The sequence below is a fragment of the Neolamprologus multifasciatus genome, chromosome 4 (genome assembly GCF_963576455.1).
Source record: "Neolamprologus multifasciatus chromosome 4, fNeoMul1.2, whole genome shotgun sequence".
Lineage (NCBI taxonomy): Eukaryota > Metazoa > Chordata > Actinopteri > Cichliformes > Cichlidae > Neolamprologus > Neolamprologus multifasciatus.
Window position 1 is genome coordinate 27712425 of NC_140442.1, and position 22032 is coordinate 27734456.

At 41.8% G+C, this 22032-nt stretch overlaps 2 protein-coding genes, 1 long non-coding RNA gene and 1 pseudogene across 3 annotated transcripts; 3 read left to right on the plus strand and 1 right to left on the minus strand.

Annotated features, from left to right (window-relative positions):
• Positions 1–354: 354 nt before the first annotated feature.
• On the plus strand, positions 355–3616 carry LOC146520712 (phospholipid hydroperoxide glutathione peroxidase pseudogene; annotated as a pseudogene).
• Positions 3617–3800: 184 nt separating this feature from the next.
• On the minus strand, positions 3801–8647 carry yipf2 (Yip1 domain family, member 2). The gene is made up of 9 exons (XM_085157145.1): positions 8343–8647; positions 8126–8191; positions 6602–6756; positions 6439–6519; positions 6080–6167; positions 5509–5625; positions 5257–5423; positions 4287–4469; positions 3801–4202 (listed from the first exon to the last, which is right to left on the minus strand). The coding sequence occupies exons 2-9, from the start codon at positions 8154–8156 to the stop codon at positions 4107–4109; spliced, it is 918 nt and encodes a 305-aa protein (XP_085013271.1). The 5' UTR covers positions 8157–8191; positions 8343–8647; the 3' UTR covers positions 3801–4106.
• Positions 8648–9625: 978 nt separating this feature from the next.
• timm29 (translocase of inner mitochondrial membrane 29) lies at positions 9626–11184 on the plus strand. The gene is made up of 2 exons (XM_085157147.1): positions 9626–9834; positions 10237–11184. The coding sequence occupies exons 1-2, from the start codon at positions 9729–9731 to the stop codon at positions 10833–10835; spliced, it is 705 nt and encodes a 234-aa protein (XP_085013273.1). The 5' UTR covers positions 9626–9728; the 3' UTR covers positions 10836–11184.
• Positions 11185–16571: 5387 nt separating this feature from the next.
• Positions 16572–18847, plus strand: LOC146520715 (uncharacterized). The gene is made up of 3 exons (XR_014873615.1): positions 16572–17911; positions 18080–18143; positions 18539–18847. It is a non-coding gene; the product is annotated as an uncharacterized LOC146520715 (long non-coding RNA).
• The last annotated feature ends 3185 nt before the right edge of the window (positions 18848–22032 follow it).

Consider the following 22032-nt stretch of genomic DNA (forward strand, 5'->3'; position numbering starts at 1 on the left):
ACCATCATGATGGTTTCTCTGAGCCAGGAGTGATCCTGTTTAGGGACACGATGGAGGGTTGAACGTTAGGGTGGATTACGTTAGGGATTGCCTCTGAGCTGAGGTTTATGGCAAGAGTGAAAGGGAAGGTTTGCAAGATGGTAGTGAAGCCTGGTGCGAAATATGACTTAAAAATTAGGCTGAGCTGGAGGTAGCATAGTTGACGATGTTAAGATTTTTATTGGGGAGTGACAGGAATGGACAGGATTATAAATTAACATATCAGAGGGACTCATCAGTTTTTCCACCTTAGAGACAAAAGTTAGAGAGACGAGACACAACTGTCAGAGAGGAGGAAGACCACAGAGAAGATTCATGGATGTAATGAAGAAGAGCACACAGAGGGTTGGTGTGACCTTGGAGGATGCAAAGGAAAGAATCAGCTTGAAGCAGATGATCTGCTGTGATGACCCTAAATTTACCAGCACAAGAAATATTGTTTGAAATATGAGCTAAAGTTGCGATCATACATTTTTTGTTGATAAGCTCAAATGGAAAAGAAATAGGAAAAACTTATAAAAGACTTGCATCAGCTTTGGCTTGCTTCATATAGTGAATCATGTAAGTTTTATATGATTTACTCATGAAAGTGGCCACTGGGATTCCCATGCAACCAGTTTGGAGGACAGGAACCAGGGACAGAAGCAGAGATTAAAGAGTTTGCCAAAGGTTACAATGCTGAGCTTGATCTCTTCAGTAAGATTGAGGTGAATGGAGACAACGCTCACCCTCTGTGGAAGTGGATGAAGGCTCAGCCCAAAGGCAAGGGAACCCTGGGAAACAACATCAAATGGAACTTCACAAAGTTTCTTATAAATAGAGAAGGACAAGTAGTGAAGAGATATGGCCCAACAGATGATCCCAGTGTGGTGGAGAAGGACCTGCCCACGTACCTGTAATAACAGTCTCATCCCCCATGTGTTTATTTATCTTTAAAAAGTTAATATTTACATATCTATTCAACTATGTTCCCAAGATTTTAATATGTACTTTCATATATTTTGTTAGTAAGTATCCAAAACATACAAGTTTCATTTATATGATTTTTCAAGGGATCTTATATCTGTTTTCACTCTTGTATGCTTTTCATACAAGTTTCACACAAGACAGATACAAACTTTATAAGATTTATATATATTTATATAAAGATTTATACATATTTTCCATATGGGAGAAGATGAGAAAGAATTGAGAAAATGGACAGAGACAAAAAACAAAAAGAAAACTCTTCTGTAGTGCATTTAATGTTTAGTGTACAAATACTGGTCACGCTCTCTTAAATACCTTGCTTTTCTTAATGGAGTTGGTTTTAATAGTTGTGAATGCACGAGCATAAAATCTTCAGTTGTATCTTTAAATTCATAGTCTGTATGCGTTACTAATATTCTGCTTAGCATACAGACTCCTGTGGTTCACTCAGTGTAAGCGGGGCCTATTATTTCTAATATTATTATTATGCTCTGTTCCAGGAAAACCGGTTTTAAGTAAATAAAGTACAATTTATCGTGTGTGTGTGAGAGATCCATAGTCTGGGTAGTGCCGGGCAGCAAGTTTAATCTGGTCCCGTCTCTCCACTGCAATCCTGCAGTGTTATTTATTTTTTATCTGAATGTGGGAAGGCTGCTTTCTGACTCAGATGTAGTAGGCGTTAAGATGATCACGAGGCTGACAGAGTCAGCAAAAACCTCTCACGTAGCTCTGGATGACAAGGGGAAAGAGTAAAAATACATGGGATTTGTTATTCTAAATATTAGCATCAGGCTCAAAAACAATCCTTGTGATTCGAATTATGTTATTTTGTCCTGTTACTTTTGAGATTCTGAAAATGGAGTACATATGAAAATGATGTGTCCCTTCTTATTTCCAATAATGAGACAAGTTGACGGATTAGGCCAACAAGAGTCTGCACGGATTGATGTTTGCAGACGACATAGTGATCTGTAGTGAGAACAGAGGGCGGATGGAAGAGAACCTGGAGAGGTGGAAGTATGCTCCGGAAAGAAGAGGAGTCAACTAATTAAGGCGGATGACTTTAAATACCTGGGGTCAACCACCCAAAGCAACGAACAGTGCACGAGACAGGCGAAGAAGAGATTGCAGAATGTGTGGAGACCGGTTTACAAGACTGTTGAGAGACCTGCTATGATGGTTTGAAGATGGTGACACTGACATAAAGACTGAAGGCAAAGTTGAAGTTGGTAGGATTTTCATTGGGACAAGATTAGAAATGAGTACATGAGAGAAACAGTTCAGGTGAAGAGAATTGGAGTCAAAGTCAGACGTGCAAGGGTGAGATGGTTCTTGCAGATAAATGACAGTAAATACGCTGGACAAAAGATGCTAAATATGAAGCTGCCAGGGAGAAAAGGGAAGATTGCAGAAAGGTTCATGGATGTAGAGGAGGACATGAGGAGGGCTGGTATGACAGAAGAGAGGGAGGCTAGGGATAGCGTGAGATGGAGTCCGATGATCCACTGCAGATGTGCACTGATGACGAGATGTAGTTACATTTCTCAGGAGATGCATGTCAGGTTACATTTTTGGTATAAGGTGTCAGCAGGGTTTGCTGTTACAATGTACCTGGAATGGGAATAGCGTCTATCACGATGATGGATTATTTCAATTTACTTCTGAATATTTACAAAACAAAAATCTTAAATTGAAAGAAGTCAAAGTAGGTCAAATTCATTCTGGGCATACCACCATTGAAACCAGGTCAGAATGAAGTATGTTGAGAAAAAAACAAATCTAGACAAATGTCTGAAAATCTGTGTTAGACATCATGTCTCTAGTCTTCCTGTCACATAAGGAACCTAGTTCAAGTCAATCTTTGAAGTTGCTCGAGGTGATTCACATCGCTCAACTGCAAACCTTGTAATCCTTTTCAGCTGTGAGTGATCAAAGATTGGAACAGTAATAAGATCCAAACAATCTGGAGTAGAGAATCTGTTTATTAATACAACCCTACCTGGGTTCACAGTAGGAAATAAATAGCTCTACATCCATCAACCCTTTCTTCATTTTACACTGAACTGTCTATGCAAGTAAAGCAGCTGAGGTCATTCTGTGACTGAAGGCTGAAGCGTGGCGGTGATGTGCTGGAGTCCCTTTGCAGGTTCAATAAATTCTTTTCCGCACATCCGACTGAAGCAAACTATACACGGGAACGCCTCGGGATTCAGTGTTGTGAGTGAAAACTGTAAACTACATTTCCACGTGGCAGAGGAGGAGTTTCAGTTTGTGATAGAATAACTAATAAGTTAGAGACAACCTAAACATGTATATTCTTCCGGCAGGACCACATAAACTATTTTATTTTACAATCATCTTTTGACCAGTCCGGAGCATTACAGCTCAGAGATTGCTTGACTTGAGAGCATCTAACAGTGTCTTAAGGGCAGTATCACTACATGTTTAATACACAAATACCCCATTATTATCCCTTTTCTATGTATCTGTATGTGTAGAGCGGATGCAGGGAGGGGGGCATACTCCTGCTTCTAAAATTAAAGTGATGTACACACCAACAAATCAATCATTGTCATCTAATTATATCAATTATAACATTCGGAGCTTTGCAGAGCCACATAATTCCATCTATGAGGCCACAGGGTTGACCACAAGCCACAAAATGGATTTATATGAGAAATGAGACATTTAGGGCATTCTCATTAACCTAATCAATTTAAACTTGAGAAATCTGGCTGTTGTCCATGTGATGTGTCATAAGGATAAATGAGTAGGAGTGACGTTGTTTTATGTATTAGCTTTTGTAGTGTCTTCCTGCGTCCTTTAGGACATCATGAAATGAGCGGAAGTCACAGTGTTAAAGAAGGCCTGCTCAATCCACCACATCATGAAACATCAGTCACAGTAGAAATACAGATGAACCCCCCCAGGATAAGTTAGACAAACAAAACACACATACACACAACCGTCCCAGCACTTTATCCATGAAGCATTAAGTGAATCACACCATGGTGATAATCAACAGCATCTCCTCCAGTCTAGTCGTTTTCGATCAGTCAAAAAAGACGTCTTCATTTCCTGCTGCTCCTCGGTGTTGATCAGTCGGTTTTGAAGGCCAGCGTTGTGTGATTGTGGAGAGTTGACGTAGTAGGAAGAGCTGTTGGTGGGGATGTTTCTGCGTGAAAGAAGTAGAGCTAGAAGAAAAGAGAGGAGATTGAGTATCTGGTTCAATGTAAAGGTGTCCTTCCATACATCTGAGATCCACGCAGCTCACCGACCTTACAGCCAACTGCCAGCAGTGTGTGCAAAACCACTATGGTCACTACTGTAGCCACCGCCGTCACCTTGGTATCATCACGGACAACGGGCCAGAAGGTGAGGACCAGGACTGAGCCTGAGATCGCCATGGCAATTAGGATCAGCGTCCAGTGCAGCCAGTCATATGGTATTATCCACAAAACCTGAAGGTGACAGGGTGAACTTTTATTCAGCTAATTATTGTTTCTGCTTTGGTTTTTGTTGAAATTGACCAAAGTTGGACCTTTTCTTTTGGCAGTGGCCTGGGCCACAGCTGCCAATCAAAACCTTAAATGAATTATTCAGACAGAACATGTTATTCTTCAAAAATACTCAAAACACTGGGCAGAACAAACCTCTGCACTTATTCAATATGAAGAACCACAGGTGAGTTTTGACATTACGGCAAGTTACACAGAGAATGACATCAGAGGTTTCCGAAAATGTGAGCTATATTATACATGTATATCGAGCCTGTTCTCATTCCCGAGGCGTAACATGCCGACGTTTTGTCACGTCCCGCGGTGTTCCTGAGGAACGCGAAAGGAGACCTTCGGCGTTCTTATGGTACGCGGCAGGTTATGGCTGAAATCCAGTGCAATGACGCTCCCGCGGTAATAGACGTTCCAGCCCTGTATTCCAGCCCTAACCATAACCTTTTTCCTGACCTTAACCATGACTTTAATTATGTTAAATAGCGTGTTTCTAAGCAATTTGAAGAAAAAGAGCGAACATGTGTAAATTGAGTCCATACGGTTCTCATATTTCCTCATTTTTCCTAGGTCGTCATTCAGGAACGTGGTGGGTAGCCGAAAACGTAATATGTTGACGATTTGTCACCTAGCGTAAAATGTGACGCTTTGGGAGTGAGAACGTGTTGGTATATCATGTATCATGGGTAAGATCATTTATACAACTTATTAAACCTGTAAACACCACAGATGTACTCACAGAGGTGGGGATATAGATAAAGAGCGAGTAGCCGTAAACACACACAGTCTCCAGGAAAGAATAGCCTCCAATCTGCCTCTCGGCTCCTTGCCTCCAGGTCAAAAAACCCCACAGCCCGATCGGCACCAGCCAGGCATACATAAAGATCACCACTGCAGCAATTGTCACTAAAGGCAGAGAAACAAGACAGAGCTATGCAGATCCAGTGTGCAACAGTGACAGAGTCAAACTGAGACCGTGTGCAGCACTAACCTCTGTGGAACTGTGGTCTGTAGTGGAAGGTGGGGTTTTTCTGCTCAGCAAGGAAGGTGGACAGGTTCCCACTAATCACCACAGAAAACACCAGTGTGACACAAATCCAGAAGGGACCTGCACAAACGCACACTTATATGAGTGCATTCATCTTCTAATTCATCAATGTCAAAAAATTGATGGACACTTTGTTGATGCTTTGAACCTATGGGCAACAAACAGTTAAAGCTGGAATTACAATAAGTGACACCTGAACAGCTTTTTAACATGTATCAGAAATGCCTGAATCACATGAATTAACTGATACATTCAATAAGATAGTAAAGACCCTGAGACATTAAACACGTTTAGCATTAAAAAGAGGCTTACCTTAGTGCATACCAACAGTAATCTGGCCCTTAATCTCCTACCTACCCACCTACGACTCATCTTCAGGCATAGCTAGAATCTAATTTCCCCTACCAAAAATCTACTTACAGCCTCAACATGCCCCCCATAAGACAAGGCACAGTGCAAAATATGTTCTTCCTGCAATACAGTTTAATAATTAAATGTGTCTTCTTCCACTTACCATACAGATCTGGGTTACTCCTAAGGTAGTATTTGATGAAGTTTCTCCCAGGCTGTGGCATCACTGACCCTTTCACTCTATCCAGCACCTGCATCATGATAGGGTCAAACAAAAGAAACATGTAACTTCAAACTGACTGACAAAGACTTGATGTGTAGACTCTCGCCTCTGTCAGTGCGCCCCAGGGCAGCTGTGGCTACAATGTAGCTTGCCATCGCCAGTGTGTGAATGTGTGTGTGAATGGGTGAATGACTGAATGTAGTGTAAAGCGCTTTGGGGTCCTTAAGGACTAGAAAAGCGCTATACAAATGCAGGCCATTTACCATTTAGACAAAGTGTCAGGTAGATGTCAGGCATACCTGTATTGTGTCCACATCGAAGAAAGACTGATAATACTCAAAGGTCCAGAAGCCACCACTTGGTTTCTGCCCTCCTAACAGCTGGAAGCACAGACGTCTATCAGCTGATATGCACCCAAAGTAGAAACTCAAACTTTATTCGTAGTCCACACAACTTTTTTACCTCTGAACTCTCTTGCTGACCCTCCTCGTCCTCAGATAGGTCTAGCTTTACATCTTCTCCTGCTGATGCTGTTGTGTTGGGGGTGTTTGAGCCCGACATACTGAGTGTGGAGGCTCCAGGGTCTGCCGATAGCAGCTCTGCTGCTTCTTCAAACTCTATGGACGCACATGGGCAAAAGGCAGTCGGTAAGCGCAGTTCTTCTGATCAGCACTCCCAAAGGGACTAAATTCCCATAGATTTCATGTTAAAATGTCAAACTTGATAGGATTGAAAAACATATTTACAAACTGTTACTGAAAAAGCAATCTCAGTTTCTGTCTATAGTTTCCTAATTCAACCGTCCCCAACCTTTTTTGCGCCACGGACCGGTTTATGCCCGACAATATTTTCACGGACCGGCCTTTAAGGTGTCGCGGATAAATACAACAAAATAAAACTATTACCGGTACCGAAAAAAAGAAGATTTATTCATAACACACGTGAAAAGACCCAGGAAAACCGAGTAAACGATAAAAACGATAACAAAATAACGCTGAAAACCGATAAAAACCCTGAAAACTATACATTTCACACCTGAGCCTCTACTCTCGCGGCCCGGTACCAAATGACTCATGGACCGGTACCGGTCCGAGGCCCGGGGGTTGGGGACCGCTGTCCTAACTGATGTCACTGAACCGGACCGGTCCTGTTTTAATGATATTATCTGACAAAGAAAACAACTTCCTGCAAGAAGCTTCCATACCTTGTTTCATTTGATTCAACAGCAGTGTTGTGCTGCTTTAGATTACACAGTGTTGGTATCAGCCTGCCTCACAGAGAGACAGACTTTCTGTTAAAGGGTTTTAAAACACACACTTTATTGAATAAGACTAGAAAACAAGCAGTAAGAGAAGTTACCAACACACCATGAAGGTGTTTCAATAGCCATGCTGGCACGCCGTTTAGTAGGTCAGAGAAAAGACTTAGTATTTGACACAGAATACACTGGAACTCACTGTGTGTCATAAATCAGCAGGATGTTCAATACATCCATGCATATTATGCAAATGAAAACAAGCATAATCTTCCTGCAAATCTGACCCATAATTGCCCGTGCAATCTACACAATGTTACATGTTGCATGAAAGTAAAATAAATTATAAGGAAGCAGGAAGAGCATCTTTACATACGACTGCGATAGCAGGGTATGGCAAGCAGATGTCGCTATTTGTCCTTTAGTAGATGGTTTTCAATCAACAATAATTTATTTTCAACGTTTTCTCGGCGATTTCGTGATTCAGAGTACTGTACTGTGTGCTCTGCATGGTCACTGCAGTATAAACACTTTTACAGCCAATTAAAACCCCTAGGTAAGAGGAGAGTCCAGTTTCCTGATTCACGTGGACACGACAGCTTGGTTTCTGCGTAAAACAGATCTCCCAACTACCTACCTGGAACTAACACGTGACACTAAGTAACCCAGGCAGAACAAAACAAGCAGAAATTGACAACCTATATCTCCTTTAAAGATTCTGTCACATTTACCTTGAAACTGTAGATTGTTTGGACTAGCCATGCCTCCAATGGGCAACCAGTAACTTCATGCAAGAGCTGAGAGAAAAATGAACGTTAGTAAAGAAATGCTATGTCGAACATCTGTTAGTTCACCGACAAGATAACCACTTGAAGTTTACAGTTAATGTATAGTATAAAAATATTCAATTTCGACGCTTTAAAAGCCGATAAGAACAGGTGAAGCGTACAAAATGTAATAACCAGAGAGGTGAAAAATGTCTTGGCAGTCTGTCCTCGCTGCTCAGCAGGATCTTGCTGCTGATAATGATGATATTGAATGGCGTAATATCAACCACTCAGCAGAGACAGCGAATCCTACGACTAGCTAATGTTTAAATTGTAAATAAAGCTAAGGTTAATATATCACAACAGCGTCTGTGCGGACTTAATAAAATGCTAGACATTAATAACATTACAATGCTAACACCTGTCTTTCACAGCCTTACAGGTCCTGCTGATACTGGAGTCATTTTAACACAGCTTCCGGTACACGTCACCGCGTAAACAAAGCTGTCACGTGGAAGCGCTCTTCAATATAACTTTATTTGAAAGGTTCTAACGTTACAAAAAACACAAGAGAGTGCAGGCACGATGGAGCGGATGGAGATGAGTGTCAGGGGTGATTTGTGACAGGAGGATAGCAACAAGAACGAAAGGAAGGGTTCACGCAAGGGAGTGAGACCCTCTATCATGTCTAGTGGAGCTGTCGGTGGTCAGAAGTGAACATGGTAAGATTTCTGAGCAGTTTGGAAACGAAGTAAGAGAAGCAAGGTTGAGAAGAGTTTGATAGGGTGGATAATATATCGGACAAAGGATGCTGAAGGTTGAGCTGCCAAGCAAAAAGAAGGTGTAAGTGTAGTGAAGGAGGGGTTGGTGAGACAGACGAGCATGCAAGGGATTGGGGGAGATGGAAGCAGATGATCTATTGTGATGACCCGTAAAGGGACCAGCTGGAAGATAAAGAAGTAGTAGTAATAGTAGTAGTAAAAGCATTAAAAGTATTGAAAATAAGAAATAAATGGCAGCAAAGATGGGCCACAGGGGCAAACTAAAGGCATTCATAGACTATACAGGGAAAATGTACCAAAGCAAGACAATAAGAAAAGGGAAAAATAATCAACTGATGATCAACTGCATCTGCATATGCAACTATCAGGGAATTTGCTCAGTGCCAAAGGGAAAGGGGAACAGGGGAATAGTGCTGTTAAATAGGAAAGCTAGAGAAATCAAACTAAAACACAGAAACAAGGGGGTGTAGAAGTTATTGGCAGTTATTAGAAAGAATTATTAATGGTGGGACAGCAGCATTTTTGAGTTATAAAGAGAGACAGAAATTGTGAGCAGAGATGAAATGTAATTTATGGTAGCAGGGTGTGTATTTGTAGGCTAATTCTTTCTGGAGTCTCGCACCACCACTCCAGCCCAGTAGATGGCGGTAATAAACCTTTTTGTTAGCTGTCAACCAACAAAAAAGAAGTAGCTGCCATTTTGACTTCATGTGAGGTCCCTGTCATTAGTTAAAATGTCAATTCTGCATGAAGGTTAGAGTCTTTAGTGCAGAAGAGTCGTTAAAATGGCCTCGTTTCGTGTAGCGAGGATGGTGTTCAGCTCTGCGGCGGAAGCAGCGGCGCCTCCGGGCACAGCGAGCCGCTGGGAGCGGCTGAAAAACAGCAAAGTAGGTGAGGAACTGAGGCACGGGTTGGCCACGTTAGCTGGATAGCAAGGGGGTTAACGGCCAGCTCGGTGGTAAACGTAGCTTATTATAACAGAAACAGTCCCAGTTATTTTAACTGCTTAAATGACCATTTTAAACGCATTATTCTGCTAGTCTTTGTGCATGTTGGTTGCGTGACAAAAACGGTTACAGTATAGAGTTTTAATCCTCCTAACAACTATATGCCGCTGAATTGGGTTGTTGGTGTGATAACGTCATAAATAGATGGTGATTAGATCATTTGACTCCTCCCACCTCCTGCAGCCTGCCAGTGTTTTTTTTTTTAAAGGGTGTGAATGTAGAAAAGGAGGCACGAGGAGAGGTGGTTTACATCCAGGCTGAGTTTTTCGTCCTCTGCTCCCTACAGGTGTGTGGTGTCGCAGCCTGCTCTCTGACTACAAAGAAGCGTGCAGAGAGGCGGTAGTTGGCGCCTGGGAGAGACCACTCCGAACATCAGTGTATGTGACGCTGTTGGGCGGTGCCTGGGCCTGCTTCTACACCAAACCCGACCGCTTGTCCTTCGACGACGCCCTGCTGAAACGTTCCAACCAGCTGGGACTGCTGTCCCCTTGGATCCGCAGCGGCATCTCTGATGTCCATGTACAGAGTCTGGTGAAGCTCCGTAATGAGGGCCGCCTCCGCCACGCCAGCCTGGGTCTTCTGTCTGTGGTGTACTACGCTGACTACGACCCGGACGCCATGCTGTATGAAGCCCAGTGCTCTAACTTGTCAGTACCCTGGAGGGAGATCCCTCAGCGGGTGTTGGACATTGGCTTTGCTGGCAACTGGTGGATCCTGGACTCAAAGATGAAGGACTATGACGTGAACGAGGATGAATTCAAGCATTTGCCGGTGCACATGCAGGTAACGTCACCACCCAGCGTTGAGAAGGTGGAAAGGAATGAGAAGTTGCACAGAGATTCGTGGTTACCAGTGAGCGTGGAGGACAAGGGAGACAAAAACTAAAGTGGTAGACAGACAGAAAGAAAAGTGAAGAGGAGCAGCCTCACACTCACACTCACGGGACAGAAGCCTGACTGTGTACACACACACACCAATATCAGCTGACCAAAACATGATTCTGCCACTGAGACAGAGGAAACATCAAAGTAAAAGGAAACACTTAAATTCCTTCTGACATGTTTTTGTTTTCTTACAGAAAATGTTGTACATCATTTATACTGTGAACCATGTGACAACGAGTCTGTCAGTTATTTACAGATGTTAAGGTGTAACATGAGATTTGCATTTGATCTGGATGTGACGCACTGATATGAACTCTGGGTGATTATTAAAGATCTGTCATCACTAATCAGACTGACATGGCTGTTGTGGATTTTGTGTGTAACTGTAGAGTTTTTGAAAGCACAAATGCTATTGTTGTATTTAATTATAACAAAGATAAGGGAAAAGTTGCAGTAAAACTTGAGAATGGTAGTTCTGAAACGTAACCATAACTGCTAATGACCAGAGGTGATAATAGATTCCCACTGAACAAAACTTTTATTGCAAAATCCTCAAGTCTGAAAAGTATTTTGTAGCAAAAAAAAAGTGGAGGTAAAACTGCAACGCTGCGATGTAGTGAGGAGGTACAGAGCTGCATGATTTGGAAATACAATAAACAGAGTGTACAATTGGCTGTACACTGTGGAACAAAACGGATGAAAATAGAGATAAAATGAAGCTTATGTGCTCATAAATGATTATTAGTCACACTATTAATAAAAAAAATGACTAGTATTTCTGCTCAGCTACCTGGTTATCCACACATAACCAAGCAATGTAGAGAGAAAAACAATTAAAACAAAAGGGGGGAAAAAACCCTGCAAAACTCCAGTGAATCTGAAGTCTTGGTGAGGTCTGTGACCTATGGTTAGGTCCATAAGTGTTGGTAATTTGGTCTCTGTGCAGTGGATTTAAATCAAACTAAGATGATGATGATTAAGGTGATTCAAATTCAAGGGGTTCAACATAAATATGAATTTAACTATTTGGGAATTACAGACCCTTTTGTTCTTGCTTAACATCAATTGGAAGAAATAACAAATACATTTGAATATAAGCTTGTTTTTAATACTTGACTGAAAATACTTTCCTCTCAATGAGAACCTGTGAACATCGTTAAATTCATCAGTCCCCTAATGAACTTGTCGCTCTGTTTTTTCCAGTTCTTATGTAATTTAGCAAACCCCGGCCTCTCCCTGTTTGCACTTCTTCACAACTTCTGTTCCAGTGAGACCGTTTCTGTTGAGATCTTGGTGAAGAGTAAATTGTGGATCTCTCAGGTCCTGTGTCACATCTTTGCTGGATTTTTCTTCACTCCTGTTTCTTAAGAACATGCCTTTCAGATACTTTTCACCTGCTATAGATAGAATTTAATCCTCTTCATTTGTCTTCCATTTTTCTAGTTTCCTCTTTTCTTTTTTTAAAAGATACACTCACATTTTCAGCTAATAGCTTTTGGTGCACATTTTTTGGTGCAAAATATAACTCTATGCCTGTCAAAACATCCTCTCTTTGGCATTTTTCATCAATTCAACTAAAGAAGCTGGAACTAATGATGTGTTTGAAAAAAATGCCTAAACTTGCAATTTAAAACTGGTTCTTTGCTAAGTTGTCCCTTATATGTAAACACAATACTAGCTCACCCCTTGATTTTTGTTCCTTTTATATGTTTGAATGATTTATAAGTATGGGGCGATCGTGGCTCAAGAGTTGGCAGTTCGTCTTTTGGAAGGTTGCCGATTCGAGCCCCCGGCCCTGACTGTCTCGGACGTTGTGTCCTTGGGCAAGAGACTTCACCCGTTGCCTACTGGTGGTGCCAGTGTCCGGCAGCCTCGCCTCTGTCAATGCGCCCCGGGGCAGCTGTGGCTACAATGTCGCTTGCCATCACCAGTGCGTGAATGTGTGGATGACTGGATGTAGTGTAAAGCGCTATACAAATACAGGCCATTTACAAATCAGTGCTGAGTAGTTTTCCAAACGAAAAACATTCCTCTGAAAATGGACAGATATTTGGGATTAAATTATTCCATTATAGATTTGGGGTGGCTGTAGCTCAGGAGGTAGAGCAGGTCACCTACTGATCGGAAGGTTGGAGGTTCGATCCCAGGCTCCTCCAGTCTGCATGCCAAGTATCCTTGGGCAAGATACTAACCCCAAGTTGCTCTCCGATGCGTCCATCGGAGTATGAATGTGTGTGAGTGTAGTTAGATAGCACTCAGTATAGAGATAGTGCTTGTGAGAATGGGTGTGACTGGGTGAATGTGGCATGTTGTATAGAGCGCTTTGAGTACTCCGGGAGAGTAGAAAAGCGCTATATAAGAATCAGTCCATTTACCATTTCAGTCCATATAGGACTGGATTAAACTGTCCTAAAAAACTAGCCAGTGTTGTTGAAAGAAAAACTTTGAAAGACTGGAGAAAGATTGTTTAAGCATTTTCAAGAAAGCCTGTTTTTTCAGAACTAGAATAGAAATAGGACAGTTCTTCCATAACACATCTCACTCATCTCAAGCACTTTTTTCTACATCAGTTTGCTTTCAATCTAATAATTACACTTCTTCTTCACGATGAAGAAGGGACAAGCTTTTTCAGCATGCAGACTGAAGAGCCTAGGGATTGAACTACCAACCTAAAAATAAAATTGGCGATATTTGACAGAGTTTTCCAGCTCACACTGAGGACCATAAGTAAATAAAGAATTACTGTGTTTAAGATTCTACATAGGTGTAGTGGTGTTGTGGTTAGTACTATTGCTGCACAGTACAGAGGGCCTTGGTTTAAATGCAAGAGGCAGCTGGGGGCCTTCTGTGTTGTTTCTATGAACTCTCTCTAGTTACTCAGACTTCTTCCCACAATCCAAAAATATGTTAAGTTACTGGGGAATTCTAAACAGACGATGTGAAGCCCTCTGCATTCACCCATAACAAACTCACATTGGTGGTGTGGATGTAAACAGGTCTTAATGATATGTAGCTAACACAACAGGACTTTGTATTCCTATACACACACCACACCTTATCATCAAAACCTGCACCTTATAATGCATTAACATTTATGTCGCTAATGAGGTTGTATACTGTGCAGCAATGCTGCCTGCACTGTCACACGGTCAATGCAATTACAGTACGTCTTAGCAGTTCAGTTGACACCCCTGAGAAGGAGAATGAGTCTGACCCCTCACACTGATAACCTAATCACAGGAAAGAGACTGCACCACAATGAGGTGACCCATGATGTCACTACTGTGACCCTGTAGCAAGGGCTATCAGATGCCATGCTGAGGGAGTCACAGGCCACGGGTCAGCTGGTTTTCTAAGTTGTTGCTATTGGATTTCTGCTCAATTTGCAGTCTAAGGACTACACTGGTGTTCATGTTTGGATTTTGCCACCAGAGGGTGCTCTAGTGCAAAAATAATTATGAGCCTGGTACCATCTAGTTTAAATGTATCATTTCAATAATATATTTATGTGGAACTGTAAAATATATTTAATTGAACAGCTAAAGTTAGCTTAGCATAAATACTTAAAATGGACAAACAGTTAGTCTGACCAATAGTTTAATGGAACTACAGCATACATTAAATACACCACTTTGTATTCAATCATTTAATGCAGCGGTCCCCAACCCCCGGGCCTCGGACTGGTACCGGTCCGTGAGTCGTTTGGTACCGGGCCGCAAGAGTTGAGGCTCAGGTGTGAAATGTATAGTTTTCAGGGTTTTTAATCATTTTCAGCGTTATTTTGTTATCGTTTTTATCGTTTACTTGGTTTTCCTGCGTCTTTTCACGTGTGTTATGAATAAATTTTCTTTTTTTCGGTATCGGTACTAGTTTTATTTTGTTGTATTTATCCACGACACCTTAAAGGCCGGTCCATGAAAATATTATCGGGCATAAACCGGTCCGTGGCGCAAAAAAGGTTGGGGACCGCTGATTTAATGAGTTATTATTAATCTCTGGCTCTCTTCCACAACATGCTTTTTGTCCTGTCTTCCTCCCCTCCCTCCACACTGATCATGGCAGATGGCTGACTCTCCATGAGCCTCGTTCTGCTTGATGTTTCTTCCTGTTAAAGGTGAGTTTTTCCTTCCCACTGTTGTCAGAGCACTCATTGGGGGTCACCTCTCTGTGGAGACTGGTAATGAACATGTCAAAAACAAAACCCAAACACATTAAAACCAGCTGAAATGTCACCACATTTAGCTAATGCCCTCCACCATGGCATGGGGAAGATAGTCTGTAAAACTAACAAAAGAAAAACTAAAACTTCATGTTAGTCCATCTAGTAATTGTTGAGCTATTTAACTTTGGATCAAAGTGACGGACTGGCCAACTAAGTGAGTGACTGAGGATAAGCTCCTAAGAAACTGTAGTTTTCTTGAGTTTGTATTCAGATTATAAAATCAGCTCATAAAATCTGAACACTGAGCACTGACCACACCATGTCGTCCCTGCTTTATCTCTTTTGCCCTCTCTCGTGCTGCATCCTTTTGAGTTTCCTCTTTGTGGCTCTTCCTCTGTCTTTGCCCTATGTCCTCTATTGACCCCAGGGCTCCCATCCATCCTGACCCCTCCTCCACTCAGACACCAAGTCTGATGGCTAAAGGGTCAGTGAGGGCAGCTGCTGTCAGGTGGTGTTTGAAAAACAGGCTGCCTCTTTTTTTCCAGTGCAAGAAAAGAGGGACATCGTCTGCCTGTGTCCAAAGAAACTTGTAAAAATGCAAGTTTTTGACCTTTACTACTCAAGTGTGGTGGTATTCCAGTTTCACTTCAGTCTGAAGAAACTTGACTTTCCTACACTGACATTTAGTAGTATAGGAAGTTAACCAAAGATAAGTGCTTATTTTTGGTTTCAGCCACACCAACTGAGATCTTTCCTGACGCCTTCAAAGTTGCGTTTATCTAACTACACTCGATGACTGTAGAAGGGAGAACAGGAGGAGATGGAAAAGGCAGGGAGAAAAAACAACAAAAACGGGTGGGCGGGTTGGGGGGTAGAAGCCTGTCTGGCCACCATGTTGACCTCATTGACCACAGCAGGACCAGGCATGTACACACACACACACACACACACAGAGACATGCACACACACGTACGCACATACACACACTGAGAGACCTAATCAATATGTAACTAAGGAAGGAGAGAGCACAGTGGAGAGAGTGGGGAGAAGTTGTAGGGGTGGAAGAAAGGAAGAATGGAAAGGAAACTACAAGTAAAGATGGCTGTGACTGGTTGGTGCTGATGGAGTCAAACTACATAATTTAAATGAATATTATTGCTATTACAATAATGTTTGAGATTTCAGAACCAACGACAGATCAAAGACACATTACAATACGAAGTACAGCAGTCACAAACAGTCTGCTGGGCCTGAATTGACGAAAATCCGAAAATGAAAAAAGTTATTTTCTTACGTATGAAATTACATCTTATTATTACATATTTCACATGTCAAATGCACTTGATTTTCATGTATGTACTGAAATACACTGATCAACCACAACATTTATAAAAAAAAAAAGTCTAATATTATGCCTCTTTCATGCCACCAAAAAGCCTCTGACTCACCTGGACATCGGTCAGACAAGACCTCCAATTGTGTCCTTTAGTGTCAGCCACAGGACATTACCAGCTGCACTGTAAAATGTAATATTGTGTTTAATTAAAAATATTAAATAGGCTGAACTCAGTTTTTATCAATTCGTTATTAGAACTCAATTTAAATAAGTTACCAGTACTTTTTATGCAAAAATACTGATAAACTCAATTTATTTGAGTTGTCTTAACTTAGAAAAACTAAGTAAGATGGAAGTTTTGCTTCTCAGTGCGGAAGGATGATAGATGTGTTTTGAAAATGCCTTGTCACTACCGTCCTCCCCCCTCTCGGATCAGTCCGCATGTTCATGGTGCCAGCATTTGTTATGGAATATGTTGAGCAAACCTGGAAAAGCTCAAGATATTATTGTTGTCATTGCTGTGAATCTTTACCTGATACACTGACTTGGTGAGTAAATGTTTACTCTTATTCAAACTGATTTTGTGGCTTCTCTTAGTTTAGCACCAGGTTTATAATCTTGCTAGCTAGTTAGTGTTAGCCTAGCGTTGCTGCTGCCACTGGGCTCATGTTACTTAAAAATTAACACCACAGCCTTAAAAACCTTACATAAAACTATGTCTGTGAAATTTTCTGTTGATTGTTTGAAATAAAAAAGTGAAATAACAGCCCAGACAAAATTCTTCGGGAGGTGCAGCCGTTAGGGGTGGGGTGTGGGGTGTATTTTCAATCCATAGCCATAACTACCTAACTAAGTAATTATATATATATCATGTTTAACCTGAGTAGCAAAAGACCGCAGGGGGTTGAAAACAATAAGCCAGGAGTTAGCTGTGCTCGGGGACTCTATCGAGCCTTGACCTCCCGGTCAGCTATCGCGCTGGTGGATAACAGAGCTCTCCCAAAACTTGGAAGCACTTTTGCAAATATGTGATATTTTGATAAATTAAGTAGATATTTGAGCATTACACAGCTACATTCTCGCCTGAACATATCTTAAAAGGTTATTTTGTGACCCAGAAAGGGTAGTCTGGGGAAAAGGAGGATCGCATTTGTAGACAGGTTGTCGGAGCCTGTGCGTACTTGTAAGCGCAATGGCGGAGGAGCGCGGCTAAAAAACTTATTACTTTTTCTGGGTCACAAAATAAACTTTTAAGATATTTTCAGGCGACAATGTAGCTGTGTAAAGTTCAAATATCTGCTCGATTTATCAAGACATCACATATTTGCAAAAATGCTCCAACGTTTTCAGAGACATCCATTTTTGTTTTTGTGGCAGCTTTTGAACATCTGTGGCATCTATTAATGTCAAATCTAGACTTTATTTAACAACATAAGCAAACTCTATGTCACAATGATTGCACAGCCATTAAGGATAAAATCAGTTTCTGAAAAATGTTCTGTTTTTTCTCCCTCTGCTTGCTTCTTACTGTCTTTGAGGCTCGGGACCAGCACTCCTGCTGTTGGACAGAAAGACATCAGTAAGTATTTTGGTTTTCCAATATATCAGCAACTGTCAGTGACATTTATATTAATCAGGCTGAACTTTAATCATACTTTAGATCAGCCTGTTTTACTTATTGTTTTATCTGTGCTTTGGTTTGGGGAAGTTGTTTCTTTACTGATCTTTTCCTGTCTTCTGTTATTAGACTTGAGATATGACTGCACGATGCTGTTGCTGGTGACTCCAGTTAATTCTACAAGACATGCTGTGTAAGTAAACAAACAACAGTTTGTCCGCATTTCTTGAAAGATCACATCCCCCAAACTTAGTTTAGAGGGTCTACACTGTATATAGTGAAGTCTGCAAGTTTTCTAACAACAAAATTTGTTTTGTGCCCAAATCATTTTGCACATCATTAGAATGAAAGTTATTGGCCATGTTTGCATAGCCCTTTTTAAAATGATGCTTTCATGACATTATTGTGTGTTGGGTGGGGGTCAGGGCTATCCAGACTGACAAGTTGGACATTGAATGTCACCTCTCCGGTGGGGAGGGAGCCTGAGATTGTGTAAATTGGAGTCTGTTTTATACCAAATGCAGAAAAAAAATGTGTGAAGAAAGCAATTAAGTTCATGTTCCAAAAAATATGATTGTTTGCTTGCAGGACAACAGGAGAGATGAGTCCTCCATCACAGATGGTGTGGTCAGTGAAGATGGTTGCCTGCAGGTTCAAGCTCATTGCATCTCCAACCCACATCCACTGCCACTGTACTTAAGGGAAGTTAAAGACTTTCTTCTGCACTTACATTTGGATCACTTCGATCCATGACAGTCATTCAGGCAGTAATGCCTGGACTGGAAACAAGCCATCCTTAAAACATTACAACATTCCAGCTCATGTGTTGGAATGAAAAACAAATGTGTTGTTTAAATCAGACACTGCACTTGTGACAGAACAATAAATATTTTATTTTGATTATATAAGTAATGTAAGTTACTTATATAACACCTTCTTGCTGTGCGGCACTGTTGCCGCACAGCAAGAAGGTCCTGAGTTCAATTCCACCATCAGGTCTTTCTGTGTGGAGTTTGCATGTTCTCCCCGTGTTTGCCTGGGTTCCCTCCGGGTACTCCGGCTTCCTCCCACCGTCCAAAGACATGCAGCTTGTGGGGATAGGTTAATTGGATTATCCAAATTGCCACTAGGTGTGAATGTGCGAGTGAATGTGAGTGCGAATGGTTGTCTGTCTCTGTGTGTTGGGCCTGCAACAGACTGGCGACCTGTCCAGGGTGTACCCCGCCTCTCGCCCTATGACAGCTGGGATAGGCTCCAGCGTCCCCCGCGACCCTGAAAAGGATAAGCGGAAGCGAATGGATGGATGGAAGTAATGTAAGTACAAAACAAACTTGTGGTAGGCCTAAACTTATTTTCAGAATAATTACATCTGAGACTTTGTTTTATTGTAAGATTATAACAGTGATGGCAATATAATTGTTTGTTGTTCAGCAGAACAGTGTCCAGTATGTTGGCTGTTATACTTTGTTGTGTTTGAAAATAAAAGTTGGGTTCATCTTAACATCATTACAAAAAGTGTTGTTAATTATTTTTAATCATATTCAGGTTACCACAAATTGTTTTTTCATTTAGTTGAACTTGAACTGTTTGTCAGTAGGTAAACAATTAGTATTGTACAGTCAGAAATATCAAGTTATTCTTAATACTGCAGACTTGCAATGATGGCTGTTGTCCTAACAGTCATCTTAAGTAAGCTTTACTTAGTTTTTTTGAGGCAACGAGTTTCCTTAATTTTTTTGAGTTCTGGGATCTAATTCGCTTTTACAGTGTGATCCTTCTCTCCATATCTGCTTGATTGACCTGAGATTTGGGAAATTAAAAATATGAATACATTTTGCAGTGTGACAGGGCGCATTATCTTATTGAAAGAAGCCATGGTCATCAGAAAATACTGTTAAGTTAAATGCATGTGTACATAACCTTCAAAAGGAGTAAAGATATTTAGTCCATGGGAAAAAGGCCATTTTTCGAACATGTCCGTGACCTCACTAAACTGATGAGCTTATGGGATAAAATGCTAACTTCAGTTTCTAGGTTTCTTCCTGTTAAAAGTGAGTTTTTCCTTCCCACCCTTCTCCAAGTGTTTACTCATAGCACTATGAGGGGGTTCAAAGTAGCATTCACACAAATGTCAGAACCAAGGTTTTCCCAGGAAAGCATTGCTCAGAACATCATGTTTCCTTTGCTGACTGGCATTCATCTGTTAATAGTGCATCCTGCTGTGATCTCTCTCTGGAGTAAATGAGTCACTCATATGTCATAATGATGTTCAGGAAACCACGATTGATCAGACTAGGTCACCATCTTCCATTGCTCCTTGTTATGTTCTGAGACTCACTTAGCTACATTTGGTGGTAGGTTAGGTCAGTGAGTAGTTTTTTTTTTTTTTTACATTAATATATTTTTTAAAAATCTGTTTTTATAGAACACCACCATCTACACTCAACTTAAAAGTGAAGAAAACCCTTGTTGCTCTTATGCCTAAAGCTTATGGTCATCAGTTCATTGCATGGTCTGCAGTCCCCTGGTCGACCTGCCATGTCTATGTTGTTGTTCACTCCCGGTCCCTCGTTTCCTCCTTTACATGTTGGTGTGTGTGTGTGGTGGTATCAATGTTTTCCTGCGGCACCAGGCTTGGAGACTTTTTCCCGCCGTGGAGCCAGCCACACCTGAGGAGTAATCACACTCACCTGTTGCTGATCAGCCTCATCAAGAGAGCTACTTAACAGAGTAGCTGAGCTTCAGTCGACACTGGATCTTTGCAGTCAGTTCCCTAGCTACTGAAGTAAAAGTGTTTCGTGATGGTCGGTCGTATAAATTTTACTCACTGCAGCGTCTGTTGTTTCCAGTAGAGTTGGGTGAAACGAGTGGAGAGAGCTGGACACACGTCTACATAGACACCGAAAGGGAGCGGAAATACTCACCACGGATCACAGGTAGAAGTCACGGCATGGAAGCACCATTTGTTATTCTTGCACTGTGAATAAATGGACTGTATTCTACACAGGCAGTCCTGCATTTGGGTCCTGCTTTGGCCTACTTGAGAGACCTGCTGCCCTCCTAGCCATGGGAACATCCACTACCGAGAAGTGGGGGTTTTCACTCAATGTCCGCTTGTGTTTCGCCAGCTGAACCAAGCCTATGCCTCAGACAGCTCAAAAATGTCTTTTATGGTGGAGCTGTTGACGCGTCACGCACTGAAGTGGGCTCAGGCAGTACTAAAGGCTCGCCCTGATTTATCCTATAATGACTTTCTCGCCAAATTCTGTTGTTTGGCAAAGGCTTGAGCCCGGATGCAGCTGAACACAAAATGTTCAACCTTTGGCAAGGTAAGAGAAGCATGGCTGATTTCTCAATTGACTTTTGGATATTGGCAGAGGACATGGGGTTGGGGGAGAATGGACTTTCCTCAACAGCCTCAATGCGGATCTGAAATGGGAATTATCCCCCAGAGAACTGCCTAAATCATTGGATGCATTAATTTCCATGTGTGTTAGGATGACCACATGCAGGAATATGGTGAGCAAGCTTTCTGTTTCCGACGACCCCATGCGGGGTGCGTATGCGGGGTGCGTATGCGGGGTGCGTTTCCGGGGATCAGAGCCCAGAGACGAGGGGGGCTGCTGAGGAGGAGGAGCAACCAATACAGCTCGGCCGGGCCCAACTTTCGCCCTCGGACTGGTGTGTGTGTGTGTGTGTGTGTGTGTGTGTGTGTGTGTGTCGAAAACCGGTTCTTGTTGAGAACCGGTTCCCACTGTTTCAATCCCTTGGAATTGTTTGCCATCTTTGCAAACGATTCCCTTATCGATTCCAGTTGCCCCGAATGACGTCACCACGTTGCGGAGCGTCATTTACCTGGCAGGAAACACGGGTGCCTAAGCGGCTCAAACGATCAAGTTTGGTTATACTTTACGAGAACGGATGACAACAGGGCAACTTTCAATACTTGCAAAGTAGATATTTCATTTAAGGGAGGAAACACTGCGAATATGCAAAAGCATTTGCTCACAAACACACGATGACCTTAAATGAATGTCGTGTTTTTAATTCCGCTCCGGACTCGTGAATCTCAACCCAGCAGC

Coding starts and splice junctions, on each gene's coding strand:
- yipf2 (XM_085157145.1), bottom strand. CDS start 8,156: ATGGCTAGTCCAAACAATCTACAGTTTCAAG. Junction 6,168..6,438: donor TCGATGTGGACACAATACAG/GTATGCCTGACA, acceptor ATCATGATGCAG/GTGCTGGATAGAGTGAAAGG. Junction 4,203..4,286: donor TGCTGGCAGTTGGCTGTAAG/GTCGGTGAGCTG, acceptor CTTTTCTTCTAG/CTCTACTTCTTTCACGCAGA.
- timm29 (XM_085157147.1), top strand. CDS start 9,729: ATGGCCTCGTTTCGTGTAGCGAGGATGGTGTTCAGCTCTGCGGCGGAA. Junction 9,835..10,236: donor GCTGAAAAACAGCAAAGTAG/GTGAGGAACTGA, acceptor TGCTCCCTACAG/GTGTGTGGTGTCGCAGCCTG.